Here is a 20,886-nt window from a genome sequence, read left to right on the forward strand (position 1 = left end):
ACCCTTTCCCACGCAAAATGTGTCATGATAAAGATTTTGTGGACAGCATTCTCTCTGGAATGAGTTTTTCCCTAATTTATTTATTTGTGAGATCAGTATACCTCTCAAGAAGGCGTGGAGTAACCTCTTGTTAGTTCTACAGTCAATATATGTGAAAACTGCATGAAGGCAAGATTAGTTTTAAAAGTCTCTTAACATCTCCAACTCTCCAAGAATGCAGTTTTAGTAAGTTTTCAAATCAAGTCTGCAAAAAGAGAGAAGGTGTAAATTGATACAAAGCTGATCAGAAAGACAAAGCTACACTTTCTTATGGCATTGGACGTCAGTATACCCTCTGGGCATATGAAATTCAAACATACATGAACTGTTTTAATTGAGCTAGTTTACAGATCTGTAAGTAGGAAGGTAGTGGACTTGTTGAAAGAGAGAAACCTGTGCTGTCCAATCAAATGAAGTCACATCAGGACAAATACAGTGGCTAATACCTAATTTGTGATACTAAAAGTCATATACCAAAAAATAGAAAAACTTGGAATACACGAAATAGTGCGAGTGGCTAATGGGCCTGTTATGAATGAGCTGGGATGTCTGACACCATGTGCTGACCTGTTCTTTCAGTACCTTGGTCTTCAAACTAATTGGGTTCTTAGTCCTTTTGGTTTGCATCTAGGTAACACATTCATGTTCCTTTCACATGCCTGCAAGCTGGCTGATTGAATGAATCACCTTTAAAAATAGTTATTTAAATGAATCCATATTTAAATGGTTGTGGGTTTTTTTGTGAACCTTTTTTTTTTTCCTTTTTTTCCCCCTTTTTTGCTACAAAGAGAAGTTGAATTAGCAAAGCTAAGTGTCTACCTTGTCATTGTAGTTTCTTTCTCCCAAACTTTTGTTGGGAATGACTAATACCTTTCTTAAAGGTCTTAAAACATAATCCCAATGATGGTAGTCCTGCAGGGTGTATGTTCCAAGACCCCCAATGCATGCTTGAAATCATGGAGAGTACCAAATCCTGCATCAACTTTTTTCCTATACATATATACCTACGATCCAATTTATATCTTAGGAACAATAAGAAATTAACAACGATACCTAGTAGTAGAACAAATACACTACAGGAATATTTTAATGTTGTTCCTCCCTCTTAAAATATCTTACTATCCTGTACCATATTAGTTGAAACCGCAAAGCATGTCCCCCTGCTTTCTTTATTATTAGATCCTTTCTAAGTATTGGTTCGGTTAAATTCCTAGACAGGCTCACACTAACCCAATTAATCCAAACATATATGCATTTATTTCCTTTGGTAAATAGAATTTATTTTTGTACTGTTAGAAAGGAGCAGAGTAAATGTGTTCATGTGTGGTCCATTTATCTTCCTAGGCACTGTAGACAGAAAGAACAGTAGTTTTGCTTGTTTATGTAAATTGACATGAGCCCACTGAAGAAAATGGATTTAATAAGAGGTAGTCATATTCACTAGAAGACAGGGAAATGTAACCCAAAGATCAGTGACATCTCGATTTATGCCTCTCCCCCAGTCAGACTGAAAAATGCTAAAAATAGGTAAATATTCATTGTTAGAAGGTGAGAAAGCCTTCCTTTATACATTGCTGATGACATATGAAGTGTTTCAGCTTTTGTAAAAGCATTCTGGTCATATCTCTTAAAATTCAAATACATATACCCGTTGACCAGTGAGCCCAATTCTAGGAATCTAATTCAGAGAAATGAAAGCATAGTATGGGGACCATCAGATGGTGTCGTGGTTAAGGCACTGGACTCCCACATGCCCGATCATGGTTTGAGTCTCTGACCTGGTGGCTTGAAAATAATGGTGGGTGAGTGTGCATGCCTATCCAAAATCCCAAGAAGAGAGTGGAGAAGTGATTGTGGTGTGGCCATTGTGTGTAGGGGGGTGACTTCTCACTTTCCTTATTACTGTCTCTCTCTCTCTGGTGAACATACATACACACCCTATGGCCAAAAAAAAAAGAAAAAAAAGGCATAGTATATGCAAAAAAGAAAAATGTTTTTATGCATCGTTCATGGTGCCCAAGAACAGGAAAGAAAATAAACACCTATCAGTGGGGGAATGAATGCCCAGTAAAACATGGCACGTCATAGAGGAGAATAATACCCACTGACAAATGTCATAAATTCAGGTTATGCCTGGAGGTAGGGATTTGTATTGTAAGAAAAGCATAATGTAGAAAAGTAAGTGTTGATTTTCTTAAGCAAACTAAAAAATAGAATATTTATGTATTTGTTAGTACATATATACATAAAGTCTGTTTTTTTATATAAATATACTTGTTTTGCATATTTTTACATGAAAAAACACACAGGTTTATTATGGGTTATTGAAAGTTTGGGGGAATCTGGAGAGAGAGGACAGGTATGGAGGTATCCATAATAAAAGCTGCATTTGTGAAATCCTTTTAAGATGAAATTACACATGTTTGTATAAATGGGGCATGTTAATGGTCATTTGATTGGGGTGGTTGGATTCTAATGGCTTTTATTTCTAATATCTTAATGTATTATTTGTACTCTTTATGAAGAACACATGTTCATATCAAGAGGAAAACTGTAATCATAGTGTGGGGCAACTGACACAAAAGGACTAAAACATAAACATTGTACCGCCACGTAAAAATGTCTGACCTGTCCACGCATGAAGTTAGCCCACCTGGTATTTGTCTGCAAGAGACAGCGTCAGTTGATGCTGTAATGCTGCCTGTTGATTTACTCTTAGAACCTACTTACAATAATGGTTTTGGTTTGACTTGGAAGCTTCTCCTGTGAATCTTTCAGGCAAAAATAATGTGTTCCTCAATATGCAAATGCATTGGCTGTAAAAATTTTGAAGAAAGCCCGGAAAGAAAGACGTTGATGCACTTAGCAGATGCAGCTGAAGTAAGGGTGCAGCAGCAGACGGCGGCAAAGACTAAGTTATCCTCACAGATTTCAGACTTGCTCACCAGGCCGACACCAGCTTTGAACAGTGGAGGAGGAAAGTAAGTCAATATTTTCATCTCTTTTTATAATATTTCTCAGATATTCATTTTGAGTGACGTTTTCTTTGCTGGGGATAGGTCGAAAGTGAAAGTTCATAGTTTAGGGTGTTGCATACCTGATTTTTTGCATTTTTTTTTTCCATCTTTAGTTACTGGTTGTAAAGGAGTTTAAAGGTAACAGAAAAACCACTGTTAGGGATATTGTGCAGTTCTGAAATGCACAATAATGCTTTAGTTTACTCTGCTTAATTGAAGTGGATTTCTTTCTACTAAGAGGTAATTACATAATTTGAGGAGCCCCTAAAAATCCCACATTTGTCTTGCCTCTGACAGTGCAGTTATTCATATTTTCCCATTTTCTTCCATGTCCTGTCCCTGGAGCACCTTTCCCATCCTGTTGGACTCCTATCACACCAATATTGGTCTCTTACTGCTGCCTCTTGACCACTGAGTTAGGGTTACAAAAGCTTGACCTTTAAAATTTGTGCTGCCTCTTTCAATCAGCCTCAGTTTCTTTTTTTGTTGTTGTTATATTCCTAGAGGGCATATGCTTGTATGAGGACAGGGGATTGGGCAGAGGGAGAAAAAGCACTCTCTGACGTGACATTGCAATCTTTTCTCCTTTCTCATTACTGTTAGGTTTTCGGGCTTGCACATACACGTCAGGCGTGTTTTTTCAAGCTACCAGGGCCAGGATTTGAAATGGGCTTGGCCATGTGGGTTCCAGCTCCCTTAACTGCTGTGCTATGGGGCTGGTTCAGCCTGTTTTTTATTTCCCCTCAAGATAGCCCTTGCCAGGTGGCTGTGAAAAATAAAGCCATTTCTATCCCCAGCACTTGTCAGGGCCTGATATAACATGGTTTGTGATTCGGACCTGGATTTGTATGAGTTCATTAGAAGTTAGTTAGTTAGTTAGTTAGTTAGTTAGTTAGTTAGTTAGTTATATATATAAGTTTTTGCTATAGGACGCATGCACTCACCAGAAGACAGAGAGAGAAAGTGAGACATCACCCCCCAGGGGAGATGGCCACACTGCAATCCCTTCTCCTACATTCTCTCAGGATCTTGGGCACACACGCACACGTGCCCGGCGTGAGTTTAAGCCATCAGGTCTGGGACTCGAACCGCGGTTGACTACATGGGAGTCCAGCAACATAGCCAGGATGCTAACTTCTGGTCCCATTAGAAGTTATTTTTGAGGTATTATAAAATGTAATGAGCCTTGCAAATGGCATAGTATCGAAAATGTATAAGTTGGAATAAGATTCAATGCTTATAAAAGTAAGGTGCTTTAGAGGCCTGAAGGTGGTGTGGTGGCTAAAGCACTGGATTCCCACATGGCCATCCACAGTTCATGTCCTGAACCTGGCAGCTTGAAAATCATAACAAAGAAAATAAGTAAATTTAAAAAAAATTTTTTTAAATAAAAAGTGCTTTTTTTTTTTATTTTATGAAACATTACAGATATTAGTTCTAAAGGACTTTCACAACTGGAATATAATCAGCAAGTAGTTCCTGACTGAATCAAGTGGAAATGGGGGTTACACCATGAAATCTTAACTCTTGAGATTACTTTTTTAATAGAAAATTTTGCTGTAGGGTGCATGTGCTCACTGGAGAGAGAAAGTGAGAAATCATCCCCCAGGGGAGATGGGTATGCCGCAGTCCCTTCTTGTCCATTCTCCTCTCAGGATTTTATCCACACATGCACACATGCCTGCTTTGTTTCAACCTCCAGGTCCAGGACTCGAACCTTAGTTGGTTTCATGTGGGAGTCCAGCGATGTACAGCTACGCCATCTGCTGGTCCCAAGATTATTAAGTCAATAAGTGGAGATTAAAGAAATACTGTCAGTAAAATATTCATAATTAATTCTTCAATTTGGGAAATGTAATGAAGTGAAAAAAGAACACAAAATCATACACTATAATCAAAACTACGTTAAAAAAAAGTTTATGCCCAGCCACAGCGACACAGGAAGTGGGAGACCACTGTGCAGAGTTGAAGCTGTTGGGTTTGTCTGGCTGAACCTGCACATGCCAGTAAAACTGGCTGCCTTGGGGAGACTGCAGCATAGCAAGGTCCTGTTAAGGATGCCTGCCTCCTTCATGAAAGGAATAACTAAACTTAAAAAAAAAAAGTATGTAAAAAGTTACACCAGTGTGTTACCAAGCTCATATTTTGAATGACAATAAACTCAAATTCTTTTCCCTTTTTGCTAGTTTCCAAATGTTCTGAGTACTTTTATTATATACTATTTCTAATTATTCAGTGTTACTGCAATATTAATAATATTTTCTAATTTAAAGTGCTCCTTTGTACATTAAAGATCTCTATGCAACTGTTCGGCAGCTTGAATTGTCAGTTACCCTCTCTTGTCAGAGTGGAACTTAGTATCAGACTTTATTTATTTAGTCTCACAACCTAGTTTCATTAGTGACTGGTCACTTACAGGTTGAGTTAGCTGTTATATTAGGTTTAATCTTTTGTAGGCCTTAGATTTGACTTGATAATATAAATAGCATGCCTCAAGATTGATTGCTCTAGCGGGGACCAGCAGTTAGCCTAATGGCTATGTCGTTGGACTCCCACGTAGTCGACCGCGGTTCGTGTCCCGGACCCGGTGGCTTAAAACTCACGCTGGGTGCGTGTGTGTGCATGCCCAAGATCCCGAGAGGAGAATGGAGGAGAAGGGATTGCGGTGTGACCATCTCCCCTGGGGGGTGATTTCTCGCTTTCTTTCTCTCTGTCTCTCTCTGTCTGGCGAGTCTCGCACGCGTCCTGTGGCAAAAACCTCTCAAGAAAAAAAAAAAAAGATTGATTGCTCTAATGTAATACTCAGTAGTTCAGGCCTTTATGAAACTGCACAGAATAACATTTGGTCTCTTGAGATGGAACAGTAGAAAATGTTGGTATGCTTCTTTGCATATGAAGAACTATAGTAAAGGTGACTTATTTTCATTGTTGCCTAAGAGAGTGCTTTCAATTCACAATATTCACATATTCATTCAGCAGATATTCATGGGATGTGTGTGTGTCAGGCACTGTTCTACATGCTGGAGAAATAGTAATAGGGACCAGCAAATGACATGATGTTTACTCCACTGGACTCCCAACATGGCCCACCATGGTTTGAGCCCAGCAGCTTGAAACTCATGCTGGGCATGTGTGCGTGTGTGTCCAAAATAGGGATCGCAGAATGTCCATCTCCCCCCCCCTGGGGGGGGTGATTTCTCATTTTGTCTCTGTCTCTCTGGCAAATGCACTTACCCTAAAGCAAAAATATCTCCCAAAAAAAGAGAAAAGAAAAAAGAAAAAGAAATAACAGTAATAAAGGCTGTACTTATGGAGCTTATATTCAGGAATTGGGAGACTATATTTATAGAAATCTCCAATATGCACATAGAGTCACATCTTTTACTTAGTCAGATAACCTAGTCTAGGTAGTATTTTATATTAAATGCTGTATTTCCTGAGCAATATATATGTATATACATACATATACATGCACACTATGACCAAAACCTAAATATATATATAAAATATATAAATATATCATCTATAATATATAAAATATATTATTATATTGTATTATACATGTTTTTATAATATATGGATATAAATTTAATATATATTATATTTATATATATATAGATTTAGGTTTTGGTCATAGTGTGGGTATACAAGAGACAGACAATGGGAGGGAAAGTGAGAAATCATACCCCAGGGCAATGGCCATGCCACCTGCAATCTCTTCTCCATTTTCCTCTTGGGATTTTGGACATGCACATGTGTGTGGTGTTTTTCAAGTTGTCAGGTCAGGAACCGGAATTGGGCCATCACCCATGTGGGATCCAGTCACCTCAACCTCCACAGCACCTGTTGGCCCTACTTTCTAAACTTCTTTAGGATTTATTTGTGCTCACTGTGCAAACTGTAATACTCACTGTACTAGTGAATCATGAAAAATGTCTAGAGGTTGGAAATAGAGATTTCCAGATGAAAGAATGTTACCCACTTTTGTTGTTATTCAACACCATCATCATCTTTCTCTCTCTCTCAAAAATCATTTCAGATTGCCATTTACATTTGTAACTAAGGAAGTAGCTGAAGCCACATGTAATTGCCTTCTCGCCCAGGCAGAGCAGGCAGACAAGAAGGGAAAATCAAAGGCAGCAGCCGAACGGATGATACTTGAGGAATTCGGACGATGTTTGATGAGCGTCATCAACTCGGCAGGCACCAGTGTGTTACCAAGCTCATATTTTGAATGACAATAAACTCAAATTCTTTTCCCTTTTTGCTAGTTTCCAAATGTTCTGAGTACTTTTATTATATACTATTTCTAATTATTCAGTGTTACTGCAATATTAATAATATTTTCTAATTTAAAGTGCTCCTTTGTACATTAAAGATCTCTATGCAACTGTTCGGCAGCTTGAATTGTCAGTTACCCTCTCTTGTCAGAGTGGAACTTAGTATCAGACTTTATTTATTTAGTCTCACAACCTAGTTTCATTAGTGACTGGTCACTTACAGGTTGAGTTAGCTGTTATATTAGGTTTAATCTTTTGTAGGCCTTAGATTTGACTTGATAATATAAATAGCATGCCTCAAGATTGATTGCTCTAGCGGGGACCAGCAGTTAGCCTAATGGCTATGTCGTTGGACTCCCACGTAGTCGACCGCGGTTCGTGTCCCGGACCCGGTGGCTTAAAACTCACGCTGGGTGCGTGTGTGTGCATGCCCAAGATCCCGAGAGGAGAATGGAGGAGAAGGGATTGCGGTGTGACCATCTCCCCTGGGGGGTGATTTCTCGCTTTCTTTCTCTCTGTCTCTCTCTGTCTGGCGAGTCTCGCACGCGTCCTGTGGCAAAAACCTCTCAAGAAAAAAAAAAAAAGATTGATTGCTCTAATGTAATACTCAGTAGTTCAGGCCTTTATGAAACTGCACAGAATAACATTTGGTCTCTTGAGATGGAACAGTAGAAAATGTTGGTATGCTTCTTTGCATATGAAGAACTATAGTAAAGGTGACTTATTTTCATTGTTGCCTAAGAGAGTGCTTTCAATTCACAATATTCACATATTCATTCAGCAGATATTCATGGGATGTGTGTGTGTCAGGCACTGTTCTACATGCTGGAGAAATAGTAATAGGGACCAGCAAATGACATGATGTTTACTCCACTGGACTCCCAACATGGCCCACCATGGTTTGAGCCCAGCAGCTTGAAACTCATGCTGGGCATGTGTGCGTGTGTGTCCAAAATAGAGACCGCAGAATGTCCATCTCCCCCCCCCCCCGGGGGGGGGGGTGATTTCTCATTTTGTCTCTGTCTCTCTGGCAAATGCACTTACCCTAAAGCAAAAATATCTCCCAAAAAAAGAGAAAAGAAAAAAGAAAAAGAAATAACAGTAATAAAGGCTGTACTTATGGAGCTTATATTCAGGAATTGGGAGACTATATTTATAGAAATCTCCAATATGCACATAGAGTCACATCTTTTACTTAGTCAGATAACCTAGTCTAGGTAGTATTTTATATTAAATGCTGTATTTCCTGAGCAATATATATGTATATACATACATATACATGCACACTATGACCAAAACCTAAATATATATATAAAATATATAAATATATCATCTATAATATATAAAATATATTATTATATTGTATTATACATGTTTTTATAATATATGGATATAAATTTAATATATATTATATTTATATATATATAGATTTAGGTTTTGAGCATAGTGTGGGTATACAAGAGACAGACAATGGGAGGGAAAGTGAGAAATCATACCCCAGGGCAATGGCCATGCCACCTGCAATCTCTTCTCCATTTTCCTCTTGGGATTTTGGACATGCACATGTGTGTGGTGTTTTTCAAGTTGTCAGGTCAGGAACCGGAATTGGGCCATCACCCATGTGGGATCCAGTCACCTCAACCTCCACAGCACCTGTTGGCCCTACTTTCTAAACTTCTTTAGGATTTATTTGTGCTCACTGTGCAAACTGTAATACTCACTGTACTAGTGAATCATGAAAAATGTCTAGAGGTTGGAAATAGAGATTTCCAGATGAAAGAATGTTACCCACTTTTGTTGTTATTCAACACCATCATCATCTTTCTCTCTCTCTCAAAAATCATTTCAGATTGCCATTTACATTTGTAACTAAGGAAGTAGCTGAAGCCACATGTAATTGCCTTCTCGCCCAGGCAGAGCAGGCAGACAAGAAGGGAAAATCAAAGGCAGCAGCCGAACGGATGATACTTGAGGAATTCGGACGATGTTTGATGAGCGTCATCAACTCGGCAGGAAAAGCAAAAAGTGACCCTTGTGCCATGAATTGTTAACTCTTGCACAAGGCTGAGAAGTGGAACTGTGCAGAAAATCGAAGGTGCAGGGACACTTGATTTTCTGGAAGATAGCTTAACAATTACTGTATTTTAATTCAGTCCTTGTTTTAAGAGACCTGAAATTATAATATTGAAAGAGAAGAAATTTTAAATGAGGAAATTGGTACATTTTAAATCTCAGTTAAATCTGCTTATGCCCCTTCTAAATTGAATTTTTATTGTATTATATAGATTTTTAATTTGCTTGTGTTTCTTAAGAAAGATGTTCTATCCTTCTGACTCTATTGACAAAGAACATTTATAAATTACGATCATTTGTAATGGATGGCGTTGTATGACTTTGTTCAGCAGAGAAGCCAAAGCAGCACTGGTGTTTGCCCGGTGGTTCTTTGGTACTAGATCTAAGCAAATACGATAGAATGTCTACATAAACAAATGCTTAGGAAACATATTCAAATGACATTTTGTGTTTAGAAAAGCACTTAAGAAAAACAGCTTTTTAGGGCGGATTCTGGAATAATATCCTGGGAATGTCAGAAAGGGAACAAAGCCCCAAGCACACTCTTAAAATAAAAAAGTTGTTTCTAAAATAAGGAATGGGCAAGAGATGATCTGGGATGTCTCCATTTTCTTTTCCAGAGGTGGTATGTATTTGAAATGATAATAGTCAAAGTGACAGTTATTGGGTACTGTTAAAATGAGAAGTGCATAAGAATAGATGTAAACGTATTATTATGTCATGATAATATAGAACCGTACATAATTATCAAGTGCAAAATTGGGCTTGGATGGAGAAGTTAAGAATACCAGAGTGGATTAATTTGGGGGATTTCTCATCTATATAGTTACCTATGGACTTTTGAATTAGACAAGGTTTCGAACCAATATGTGACCTTATTTACTGAAATGGACCTCCTAACAAGCTTTCAAAATTGTAGTGGGATTTCTTTTTATAAGGGAAGTTTACTATGGCATTATTTTTAGCCATTGATTTGGTAGGCTAAAGGTATGTGTGTTTTCATATAATTACTAAAATAACTTAAATCATTTCAGTCATTCAAAATTCAAAAACTCAATGAATTTAAGAGCCTATTGTAATAAGACTCTTGATTTTATGATAAGAAAAAAACCATGTTGGAATTCAGGCAGTTTGTTAGGTACCTTAATCCTGAGTAATCATTAGTATATAATTATTACATTTCCTACGAGGACTCTATAGTATGTATGTATTAAATATGTATATATGTTCATATGAACATGCAAGATATAGGAACCTAGAAATTAAGTAATCCAAAAGAGGATTCCGTTATTCATTAAAGTATCTTCCTATTAAAATTTGGATTTATAAAATTACAGTGCAGTAACTTTAAATGTAGATAGTGCATTCTTAGCACCTCAATCTAGTATGTTTAATTAAAATTTGTATAAATGTAAATTAGTGTAAGAGGATAAAATAATATCTAATCAAGTTATTTTTCAAAAGATTGCAATAAGTTTTTGGTCTAAACCTAAACTGTTCATTTTGTACATATTCTGTGTTAATTCTAATTGCACCTTTGTGATGTGTATTTATATACAGTGTGCAGAAAATGTTTGTGAATTTTCAATTACAATTGTAGATTATGTATGATGGCATTGCTTAAGAATGTTTTGCTTGTACAAATTTGAAGGTGCAATCAAATGCTACTAGTTTTTCTGATTTTCAAGAAGCTATCTAAAGTATTAGGCCTTTTCCTTCTTGTGTAGTACTTACTAAACAACTTTTTGTATTTAGGTATTTGCATCAAATTGCTGAACAAGATTAATAGCCACATTAATTCAACAATTTTAAAAGACTATTTGGGGAGGGCTGGGTATATAATTTTTTAGCTCTATTTACATCCCAAAGTAGAAAGATTAAATTTATATTTACTAGAGCTATTCAAAGAATACACTTTTCTATATTGTAAAAACAGGACAGTAAAGTAAATCATACAGAAAATAAACATTTATACTATTCTATAAAAAAGAAAGTTTGCATTTATTCTTTAGTTACACTCCTTTTAACTCTGTAACATGAAAGAAACCTTTTCAATTAACCAGATTTTCAAGTAAATTTGATACTTCTGAAAACACACAACTAAAAAATATCATTTTGCCAATTATCAACATAAATTGTATTGAAATGAGAACATAGATACGTCTTCTCTCTTTTTTGCACTTTAAGAGTAGAAGCCCAATCTACTCTTTCCTTTTAATGTGTGATGTTCTTATGACTACCTTTTCTCAGAAGAACTATTCATAAAACCCAACTGTAGGTCTTATCTCTGGACTCTGAGCAACAGAACCGGAATGTTACAGGCTAAAGCCATCAGAGCAGTGATTGGAGGAGGGGAGAGGGACATACTGCCATAGCACTCCCATTTTTTGATCTTGGACAACTGACTTTTTTGATCTTATGTAAAATGTGAATAAAAGTACCTTTAGAAAAGTTTTCTATTTTTATTGTTCTGTAACACAGATAGTTAAGAAAATGAGTATTCGTCATGTGTATGAAGCTTTGACCTCCAGCCACCAAACCTGTCTTTGAACATATGAACATCCCTTACAAGCATTTTCTATAGGAAATTGGAGCAGCCAGCGAAAGCGGAGGGAAGCCGGTTAGCTAAAATGTCTTTATTACTATCTTTATTACTACTGGAGTATTTTCCACTAAGTAAATTACTCAAGGCCTTTTTCCTGTTGTTAAAGAGTTTCTTTAGTGCATATTTTACCATTATCGGCAGACCAAATGTGAGCTTTCTTTGATCCATGTGATTTTATTAGATAAAAGCTATAAAGGCTTTTTTAAATTAAAAATTTCCTTTTAAGTGATAAATTTTATAAGAACATTTGAGACATTTGTAATTTCTACTCAAAAGCAATAAGAAAATTAGTGTAGTCGGTCATGTTTATTATAAGTTCACAGGAACTTTAACGGTCATTTATTATATCAGCAATCTGGCAATATATAAAAGTGCATTATGAACAAGTGGGCTTTATCTCAGGAATAAAAGGTTGATCCAACATTTAAAAAGAAATCAATGAACTAATTGATCAGCATATGAAAGAACTTAAATAATCATTGCAAAGTTGCAGAAAATGTGAATATACAAAAAATTGCTGAATTGTACACTTTTACGTGATTATGGTATGTGAATTATATCTCAAAGAAATGCAGAAAAAAAGCCTGACAAACTTTAACATCCTTTTATGACCAAAAAGCAACTCCTCAGCAAGCTAAGAGTAAATCCTAAAAAGCATTTTCAAAAATGCTAGATATCATATATAGGACCGAATGTTTTCCCTCTCACATTGGGAACAAGGCACTCTTTTTTTTCACATGGTAGTAGAGGTCACTGTATAGTAAGGCAAAGAATAAAAAAGTCTTAACGATTGGAAGTGAATAAATAAGACTGTATCTATTTGTAGATGATGTGATTACCTACAGAGAAAAGCCAACGGATTTAAAAGGAAGTTCCCAGAACAGGTAAGAGTGTTTACTAAGAGAGTATGCAAAAGTCAATTTACTTTTATATAATAACAATGAATGTTTGGAAACAGAGAAGACCTAAAAAGAGATGTTCCACATTCATGGATTAAAAGATATTAGGAATGTCAGTTCTCCCCAGACTAAGTTACAGATTAAGCTTAACTTTAGTCAAAATCCCGAAAGGGAAGTTTTGTAGAAATCAACAAGTTTACTGTAAAATCTATGTAGAAGGAGACAACCGCTAAAGGCCAAACATGTTTTGAAAGAAGAACAAAGTTGGAGGAATCAAACCTGAGTTCAATACTTAAGACTGTGGTAAAATGAGAGACTATGAGGGCTGGGAGATGGCATGGTGGTTAAGGGCACTGGACTCCCCACATTGCTGACCATAGTTCAAGTCCCGAACCTGTTGGCTTGCTTTCTCACTTTCTTTCTCTCACATGCGTGCACCACATGCATATTCGCTCTGTACCCCTCTGGACAAAATTAAATAAATAAATAAAATAATTCTTAAAAACAAATTAGAGACTATGGATCAATGGAACAGAGCAGAAAACCCACGTATATAAGGTCTTGTTCTTCGAGAGATCTTTGCCATAGGGTGTGCACGCTCACCAGAGAGACAATGAGAAATCACCACACGCACATGACCTGGCATGAGTTTTAAACCACCAGGTCTGGGACTCTTAACTGCGGACAACTATGTGGGAGTCCAGTGACACAACCATTATACCTTCTGCTAGTCCCTGTAAGGTCAATTTTTGACAAAGGTGCAGAGATTATTCAACAGAGAAAGGACAACCTTTTAAACAAATGGTGCTGGGCTAACCATATGTGAGGATATGAACTTTAATTCACGCTGTATACTGAAGTTAACTGAAAATGGTTTCCTAGATAGGAAACTAAAAAGTATGATCTCTAAATTAAAAAAAAAAAAACTGACTTACCAAAATTAATTCTATCTGATCTTTAGAAGATGGCATGAAGAAAATAAAAAGCTACGGATGATGAAAACTATGTGTAAAACACATCTGATAATGCACTTACAGGCAGAATTTATGACTAAGGCTCTGTAAGAAAACCAAAAACCACTGACCTTCCAAAATAGGAGCAAGACCTGAACACACATTATACCTAAGAAGATGTATGTATGGCAAGTAAGCACATGCAAAGGGGCTTAGCATCACAGGCCATTAGGAAAATGGAAATGAAAGCCACATCGAAACATCCCCACATACCTATTAGAATGGTTCCTAGGAAACAAAACCAGGGCCAGCTCTGTAGCACAGTGATTAAGCACTGATCAGGGTCCGACTCCTGGCCCTGGTGGCTTTAAAAAGAAAACAAACCAGAGGGTACATGTGCATGCGGGAGAGATCTTGAGGAAATGGAGAACTGGGGAAAAAGGATTGCAACACGACCAAACTTTTTGGCAGGTGCTTTCTCTCTCTCCCTTTTTAGTGCATGCTCATGCACTCTCTGGCATTAAAAACAAAGTAGTGGTTCCAGTACAAAAATGTATCAACTATTTTAAAAATTAACAGGCCCCGCTCCATAGCCAAGTGGTTATATTCCATAGGGCTGACCATGGTTTGAATCCCTGCCCCAATGTCTTGGAAAACACACCCAGTATATCTGCATATGTGCCCAAACATTAGACAGGATGGAGAAATGGAGAAGGGATTGCAGTGTGATCACACCCCACTGAGGGGTACCTTCCCACTCCACTCTGGCAAATACATAATGCCCTCTGGCTATTATTATTTTTTTAAAGAATTGTTTTATTTAACTTTATTTTTTAATTTGACTAGAGAGGGACAGAGTAAGAGAGAGTTGGAAAGTGAGAAAGCAAACTGCCAGGTCTGGGACTCAAACCGTGTTCGGCCATGTGAGAGTCCAGCACATTTTACCACCACACCAGCTGCTGGCCCAATGACTATCATTATTTTAAATCTACAAAACAAGAAAACAAAACAAAAGCCTTGAAAATACCAAGGATTGAGAAAGAGGTAGAGCAACTGGAATTTTTTTTTAATTAACTAATTTACTTAATTCCATGTTATTACTTTGTTTTTCTTGTGACCAGAGAGAGAGAGAGAGAGAGAAAGGGAAGTGAGAAAGCAAGCCGCCAACTCTGGAACTCAAACCACAGTCGGTCATGTGGGAATCCAGTGCCCTTAACCACCACGCCAGTTATCACCCCCAATACCAGGAATGTTCATTGTCGGCTGGGATGAAAACTGGTAGTCACTCCGGCAGTTTGTTATAAGATTAAAAACTTCACAAGGCCCACTGTATGGATATGGCATATTTCATTTTTATTTATCCACTGGTCAATGTACACTTTTGTTTTCTCCCACTTTTAGACTATTATAAAAAACTATAAAGTCCATGTACAAATTTTTGTGTGGACATAGTTTCGTTTCTTTGGTATATGCCTAGGAGTAAAGTTGCTGAGTTATGGGTAACTCTATTTAATGAACTACAAGGCTGTTTCCCAAAACATTTACACTATCTTAGATTTCCAGTGTAAGAAGGTTCCAATTTCTCAGGGCCAGCAGGTGGCATGGTGGTTAAGGACGCTGGACTCCCACATGGCTGACCATGGTTCAAGTCCTGGACCTGGAGGCTTGCTCTCTCACTTTCCCACTCTCTCCTTCTCTCTTGCTCTGTCCCTCTCTGGTCAAAATAAAAAAAAAAAAATGAAATAAATGAATGGATAAATAAAAACCAAAATAATTCTTTAAAAAAAAAAGAAGGTTCCAACTTCTTCACATTCTTGCCACTCTTTTTTTTTTTTTAATTTTGCCAGAGGGTAAAACCATGCTCCCTGCAGAGAGAGAGTGAAAGAGAGAAAGCACCCACATGGAGGATGGGATCCCTTTTCCTCCATTTCTCCCTCCTTTTGAGATTTTGGGTACAGGAGCACACATGCCTGGTGTTTTCCAAGCTGCCAGGTTTGGGACTCTATGCATGCATGCCCCATGGGATCCAGCTGCCTTAACCTCCATGCTACTGGCTGGCCCAACATTCGGTTTTATTATAGTCCTCTAGGTGGGGTGAAGTGACCTCCCATTGTAATTTTGACTTGTATTTCCTAGAGGACTAATGATGTTGAACATACTATTCATGTGTTTTATGGCCATCTGAGTATCTTTCCTGGAGAAACAACTATTCATATTCTTTATGTATTATACAAAATTGGTTATTTGTCCTCTTATTATTCGGGTATAGTTCTTGGCATATTCTAGAAATGAGTCTTTTATCAGAAAAATGATTTGCAAAAATTTCCTCCCATGTAGGGGTTATCTTTCACTATAATTTTTTTTAATCGAGTTGTTAGAAAAGTCTTATTTTTGCACAGAAAAATACGTTATGACTTTTCTGGCAAGCTAATTCACCAGAGGGAGACATTGGGGACGAGAGAGGGAGAGGGAGAACGCACTCACCAGTAGGGCATGAGTATGGCACAATTCCTTCTCCTCCATCTCTCCATCCTGTTGGGACGTTGAGCAGACCTGTACATATATACTCCATGTTCCTCAAGTCATGGGGTCCAGGAGTCAAACCACTCAGTGGAATCTAGCCCCCTTAACCAGTAGACCGTGGGGCCTATTGACAGTACTCCTTCAATGAACACATTTTTAATTTTGATAAAGTCAAATTAATTAGGTTATCCGAAAAGTCATGATATATTTTTGCATAGAAAAGCTCATCATAACTTTCCCGATGACCTAATGTGTTCTTTTGTTGCTTGTGCTTTTGAAGTCTTATCTAAGAATCCACTAATTCAGATCTCAAAGATTTAGTCTATTTTCTCCTAAGAGTTTAATAGTTTTACCTCTTACATTGAGGGCTTCGATCCATTTTGATTTATTTCTTTTGCATGTGGATATCCAGTTGTCCTAGAACTACTTGTTGGAAAATCAGAATAAAATTTTAAAGGGAATGCTTTTTTTCCTGTAGAATAAAAGGACAAATATGTGGGTAGAAATTATAACCAAATTACACTAGTCATAAATGGATATTTATGATATGTAAAGCATATAAATAAATCTGATATGACTTCAAACTCTTTCACAAGTGCAAGAGCAATTAACTAGGCTTAAGGCAATGTGGAAACAGTCTTCAACATCTATTGCCCAATCTATCTAGTACTTAAAGGATAATGCAAAACACTAATTTCTCCAAACACAGAATATATTACGACCTTACTCAAATGTAACACCAAAGAGTATTAAACACTAGAGGTGCTTGCTTTACATAAAGATAAGGTCTAAATCTTGGATTTAGATAAGCAATAAATTAAAGGTGATGATATACAGAGACTTCCTTTAAATAAGACTCTAATGAATTGAACCTCAATGCTATTTGCAAACAAAATTCAAAAAACAATATTCAGCAATAGGTCTTGTATATAAAATGTAGTACAACACCAGTTACATTCAAAACTTGTCTTTGAGGTAGAATAAACAAATATCTCAAAATATACTTAAAGGGAATTTTAGTTAATGTACTCAATTTTTACCTGCCCATTGATCTTCTGCAATTTTAAGTTTTCATGTTATGATTAATTTGTACTTTGTGAAAATCCATCCAATGACAAATTATAGACAGGTGAATTATGTGCTCATTTCTTCTTTTATCTATTTAAATATTATCATTTGTGAAAGAATATGTACCTTTATATTTTTCTATTTGTCTTTTCAAATCTGGGTGTGAAAGAATGGAGAAAACTGTTCTTAGTATGTGTCTATCTTCAGATTATTTAAGCTTCTCTTAAATTTATGGAAAACAATCATTTTGTAATTAAGATTTTTTTCATGTCCATTGTCTTAATTGACGAGCTTTTTTCCAGTTTATTAATCATATGCTATCATATGCCATTATTCATCCATCACTGAATATGTGTTTCATTATTTTAGCCTTCATGCAAACAGGAGTAGACCTCAGAGCAGAAGTTGAGTTAAAGGCTTCTTCCCATTTTTCTGATGAGCACTGGGCTCTTCCAACGGGAGTCAAGTAAGTATTCACCCTATTATTCAAAAGTATTTCAACGTCCAGGGACAATAGGTAGTGAAATCATTACCTATCTTCTTCCCAGTCTGCAATCCGCAGCTTGTTTATAGCACAAGAAACAACCTCATGGCTCACACACTTCTCTTCTGCCTGACAAAGTGTAAGTACTTCTGTTTTAGGATACCCCAGGACAGGGGATTTTTTTAATAGTATTTGGGAATTTGCTTGAGCCTAGTTTCAAACCACAACATAATTTTCACATTTAAGTATAAAGTCTATTTGTTTCATAGGTAGCCTCTCAGCATTCTTGAATATTGTAAACCAGAGCTCTTTTAGGAAAATGTGGTTGATAAAAGGAGTCAATGCTTTGGTGATTCCTAGTTGTTATTTTTAAAGTAGATTGATTAAGTTAAAAGATAAGTCCAGTCATTACTCAGTCTTACTGTGGTAAGTCCAAAGATAGCGACCATTGGCTATCTTTGGTATTAATGAATGACATGCTGTTTCCTACATTTTGGAAAATTGTAAGTGCTGCAAGCTATACCAAATTATGAGCAGATTTCTGGTATGCATAAATGTCAGTATTGCAAACTTGTCCACTGTGCAGAATGGCCAGTTTGTAAAAATACACTAAAGTGAACTTTTTAAAAAAACGTGGCCAAATAGTCTTAATAATGCTAATATATTTTTGGTCTCTCATTTGAATAGATACCCATCATTACTTGGCAAATGCCCGAATTTATTGGTATTAGCAAAAGTTGAACATTTATAATCCTGTAAAGATGACCAGTGTTTCCTTAGGGAAGTTTTTGTTTCAGTTCTTTCTGAATGATGTTTTAAAGGGTACCGAGTTATATCTTTAGCTCTACGAGTTAAGAAACAGATGATTATATCCTTTAGCATCTTTACAAAGTGATTGACAGCACACACTTCTCCATCAAAGAGATGTCCATCTAAATCTACGAAAAGATCAGTATTCCCAGCGAGCTCATGTAATATTTTCTGTTGAAGATATAATTCCCTCTGTTTAGGAACTAGTTCAAAAATAGCCATTCCTGAATGGGTTTTTACAACTTGCTCACAAGTATTTATAACCCGGCACAGACTCTCTGAAGGAAAATGCAAACCATTCTTCTTTTTAACACATAACAGTGACCCAATTTTTGAGGGTTTGAGATCTGATGAATATAGTGCAGTGATGCAGTCTTCACAGGTTAAAAGAGCGGATAACTTATTTGCAACATAACTAGCACATGGGATGCTATGTCGCCTATGATCTGATGGGTCTAGTAACGCTTCACCTAGTGAACAATTAGACCTGTCTTGGCAAATATCCTCCTTGAGAAAACGTGTCCTCATACTGCTGACACCATACTGACATTGAATTGCCCCAAGGACCAAGTCTTTCCTTCTAGCAACTGAAATGTCAAAGATGCTTACTTCACTTAGATAAACTTCATCTTGAAACCTGTATCTGGTTTCTAAATTATGGTAAGCTTTCTGAAATGCTATGCAGGTAGGGCTAGAACTGGTTACTAATACCTGCCTAAGCATCTTTAGAAATAATTCCAGATGATCTTGACTGAATTTGTAAGTCAGAAGGTATGGAAAAGGCATGACCTTTGGGAAAACATAATTTTGGTAGAGCCATTTTAAACTCTCGGCATTAAGCAAAAATCCCAGAAATCCTAGTTTTCGTTTACCTTTAATGATTTGATTATTGCTAATGTCAGATAATGTAACAAAAATAGTCTTGGCTTCAATTAACACATGATTTATTTTACTGTAAGTTTCAGGCAATAGAGGTCCTTTAAGTCCCTTTCCATAACAGTTCCTACTGTTAAAAATGTCAAACAGATTGTTAATTAAGCGCAAAAAATGCACAGTACCGATACAGTTCTGAAAAGGAGGTAGGTCTAACGACAGTAAACATTCTAATGCACTGGCTACGCTCTCACTGAAGAGCTGGGACGCACAATTCAATCTTAGGACATGATTTTTCAAATCTGCAAGTTTACTTGGGATTCTTTCCATATTTGATAGTTCTTGTTCCTTGAGTGCTCCTAACTCCACAAGGTGCTGCCAGTGTGCTGTGCCATTAGTAAATCGAATGATTTGGAAATTCTGAAATGCATTTCTTATTAATCTCAGCAAGTGGCAAGAATCAAAGAAATAGGCAATCTGTTGACTGGAGGATGAAGGATGCTGAAATGTACACTTCATGTTGTCTTCATCGATACGGATCCCCAACGCTTTTGCCATTTGGATGCTGTGAGCTGTGGCATCAGACGTAACAGCCAGAACTGTGATTCCTATGTCACTCAGTTTGCCGATAGTCAGACGAAGCAGTTGAGCTTGCAAATATCCAGATGCTCTGTTGACCAAAAAATAACCAAGAGGTGTTCTCCAATGACCAAAGATACCCACTGCCATTAATAAAATAGTTTCTGAGGCAAGTGGTATTTCATCAGCATCAAGTGTCCCAAGACCGAAGTCCATAAACCCCTGCAAAGTGTTACTGCTGGGATCCCACTGAAGTTGCTGCTTGAGGGATACGCCTTTTATTATCAATGAACAATATTGATACAGCTGGTCTCCATTCTCTACTTTTCGCTGAAGAAAAGAGAAAACGTTGCTGTTCAAACCTGGACTGGGTTTACATTTTGATAACCACCTAGAAAATATAAAAGTTAAAAAAATATAAAGTTCAAGTTTCCCTATAAGGTTAATAGCCTCAAATCCCTATAGAAGTAACGCCAAGTGTTAAGTAGCGAAATTCTACATTTTCAAGCCTATATTCATAGTTATTATATAATAAAATATTAAGATGATACAGAAACCTAGAAATACAACATAGGATTTTTAAGATGCATGTGCAGGGACCAGCAGGTGGCATGGTGGTTAAGGCACTGGACACTCCCACATGGCTGACCACAGTTCGAGTCCCAGTCCTGGTGGCTTGCTTT

The 20,886-nt window shown here is 37.0% G+C and overlaps 2 protein-coding genes across 12 annotated transcripts in view; one reads left to right on the forward strand and one right to left on the reverse strand.

Moving 5' to 3' along the window:
• Positions 1–20,886, forward strand: part of LIN54 (lin-54 DREAM MuvB core complex component) — a 119,255-nt gene that overhangs the window by 82,329 nt on the left and 16,040 nt on the right. For 4 of the 8 annotated variants that reach the window (XM_027773056.1, XM_027773055.1, XM_027773052.1 and 1 more), the window contains 6 exons: positions 2,818–3,020; positions 7,096–7,259; positions 9,350–9,431; positions 11,891–12,029; positions 12,841–12,898; positions 17,827–17,923. In XM_027773056.1, the coding sequence (XP_027628857.1) occupies positions 2,818–3,020; positions 7,096–7,259; positions 9,350–9,387 (405 nt within the window). In that variant the 3' untranslated portion in view covers positions 9,388–9,431; positions 11,891–12,029; positions 12,841–12,898; positions 17,827–17,923. Of the gene's footprint in view, positions 1–2,817; positions 3,021–7,095; positions 7,260–9,185; positions 11,826–11,890; positions 12,030–12,840; positions 12,899–17,826; positions 17,924–18,005; positions 18,081–20,886 lie in introns of those variants that run through there. The other 4 variants (XM_014588942.2, XM_014588943.2, XM_027773053.1 and 1 more) reach the window with 3 other exon arrangements.
• Positions 18,007–20,886, reverse strand: part of THAP9 (THAP domain containing 9) — a 19,350-nt gene continuing 16,470 nt past the window's right edge. For all 4 annotated transcript variants that reach the window (XM_006151402.3, XM_027773050.1, XM_027773049.1 and 1 more), the window contains exon 5: positions 18,007–20,594. In XM_006151402.3, the coding sequence (XP_006151464.1) occupies positions 18,617–20,594 (1,978 nt within the window). In that variant the 3' untranslated portion in view covers positions 18,007–18,616. The remainder of the gene's footprint in view (positions 20,595–20,886) is intronic.

Source organism: Tupaia chinensis, unplaced genomic scaffold (assembly GCF_000334495.1).
Source record: "Tupaia chinensis unplaced genomic scaffold, TupChi_1.0 Scaffold000318_1, whole genome shotgun sequence".
Taxonomy (NCBI): Eukaryota; Metazoa; Chordata; class Mammalia; order Scandentia; family Tupaiidae; genus Tupaia; species Tupaia belangeri.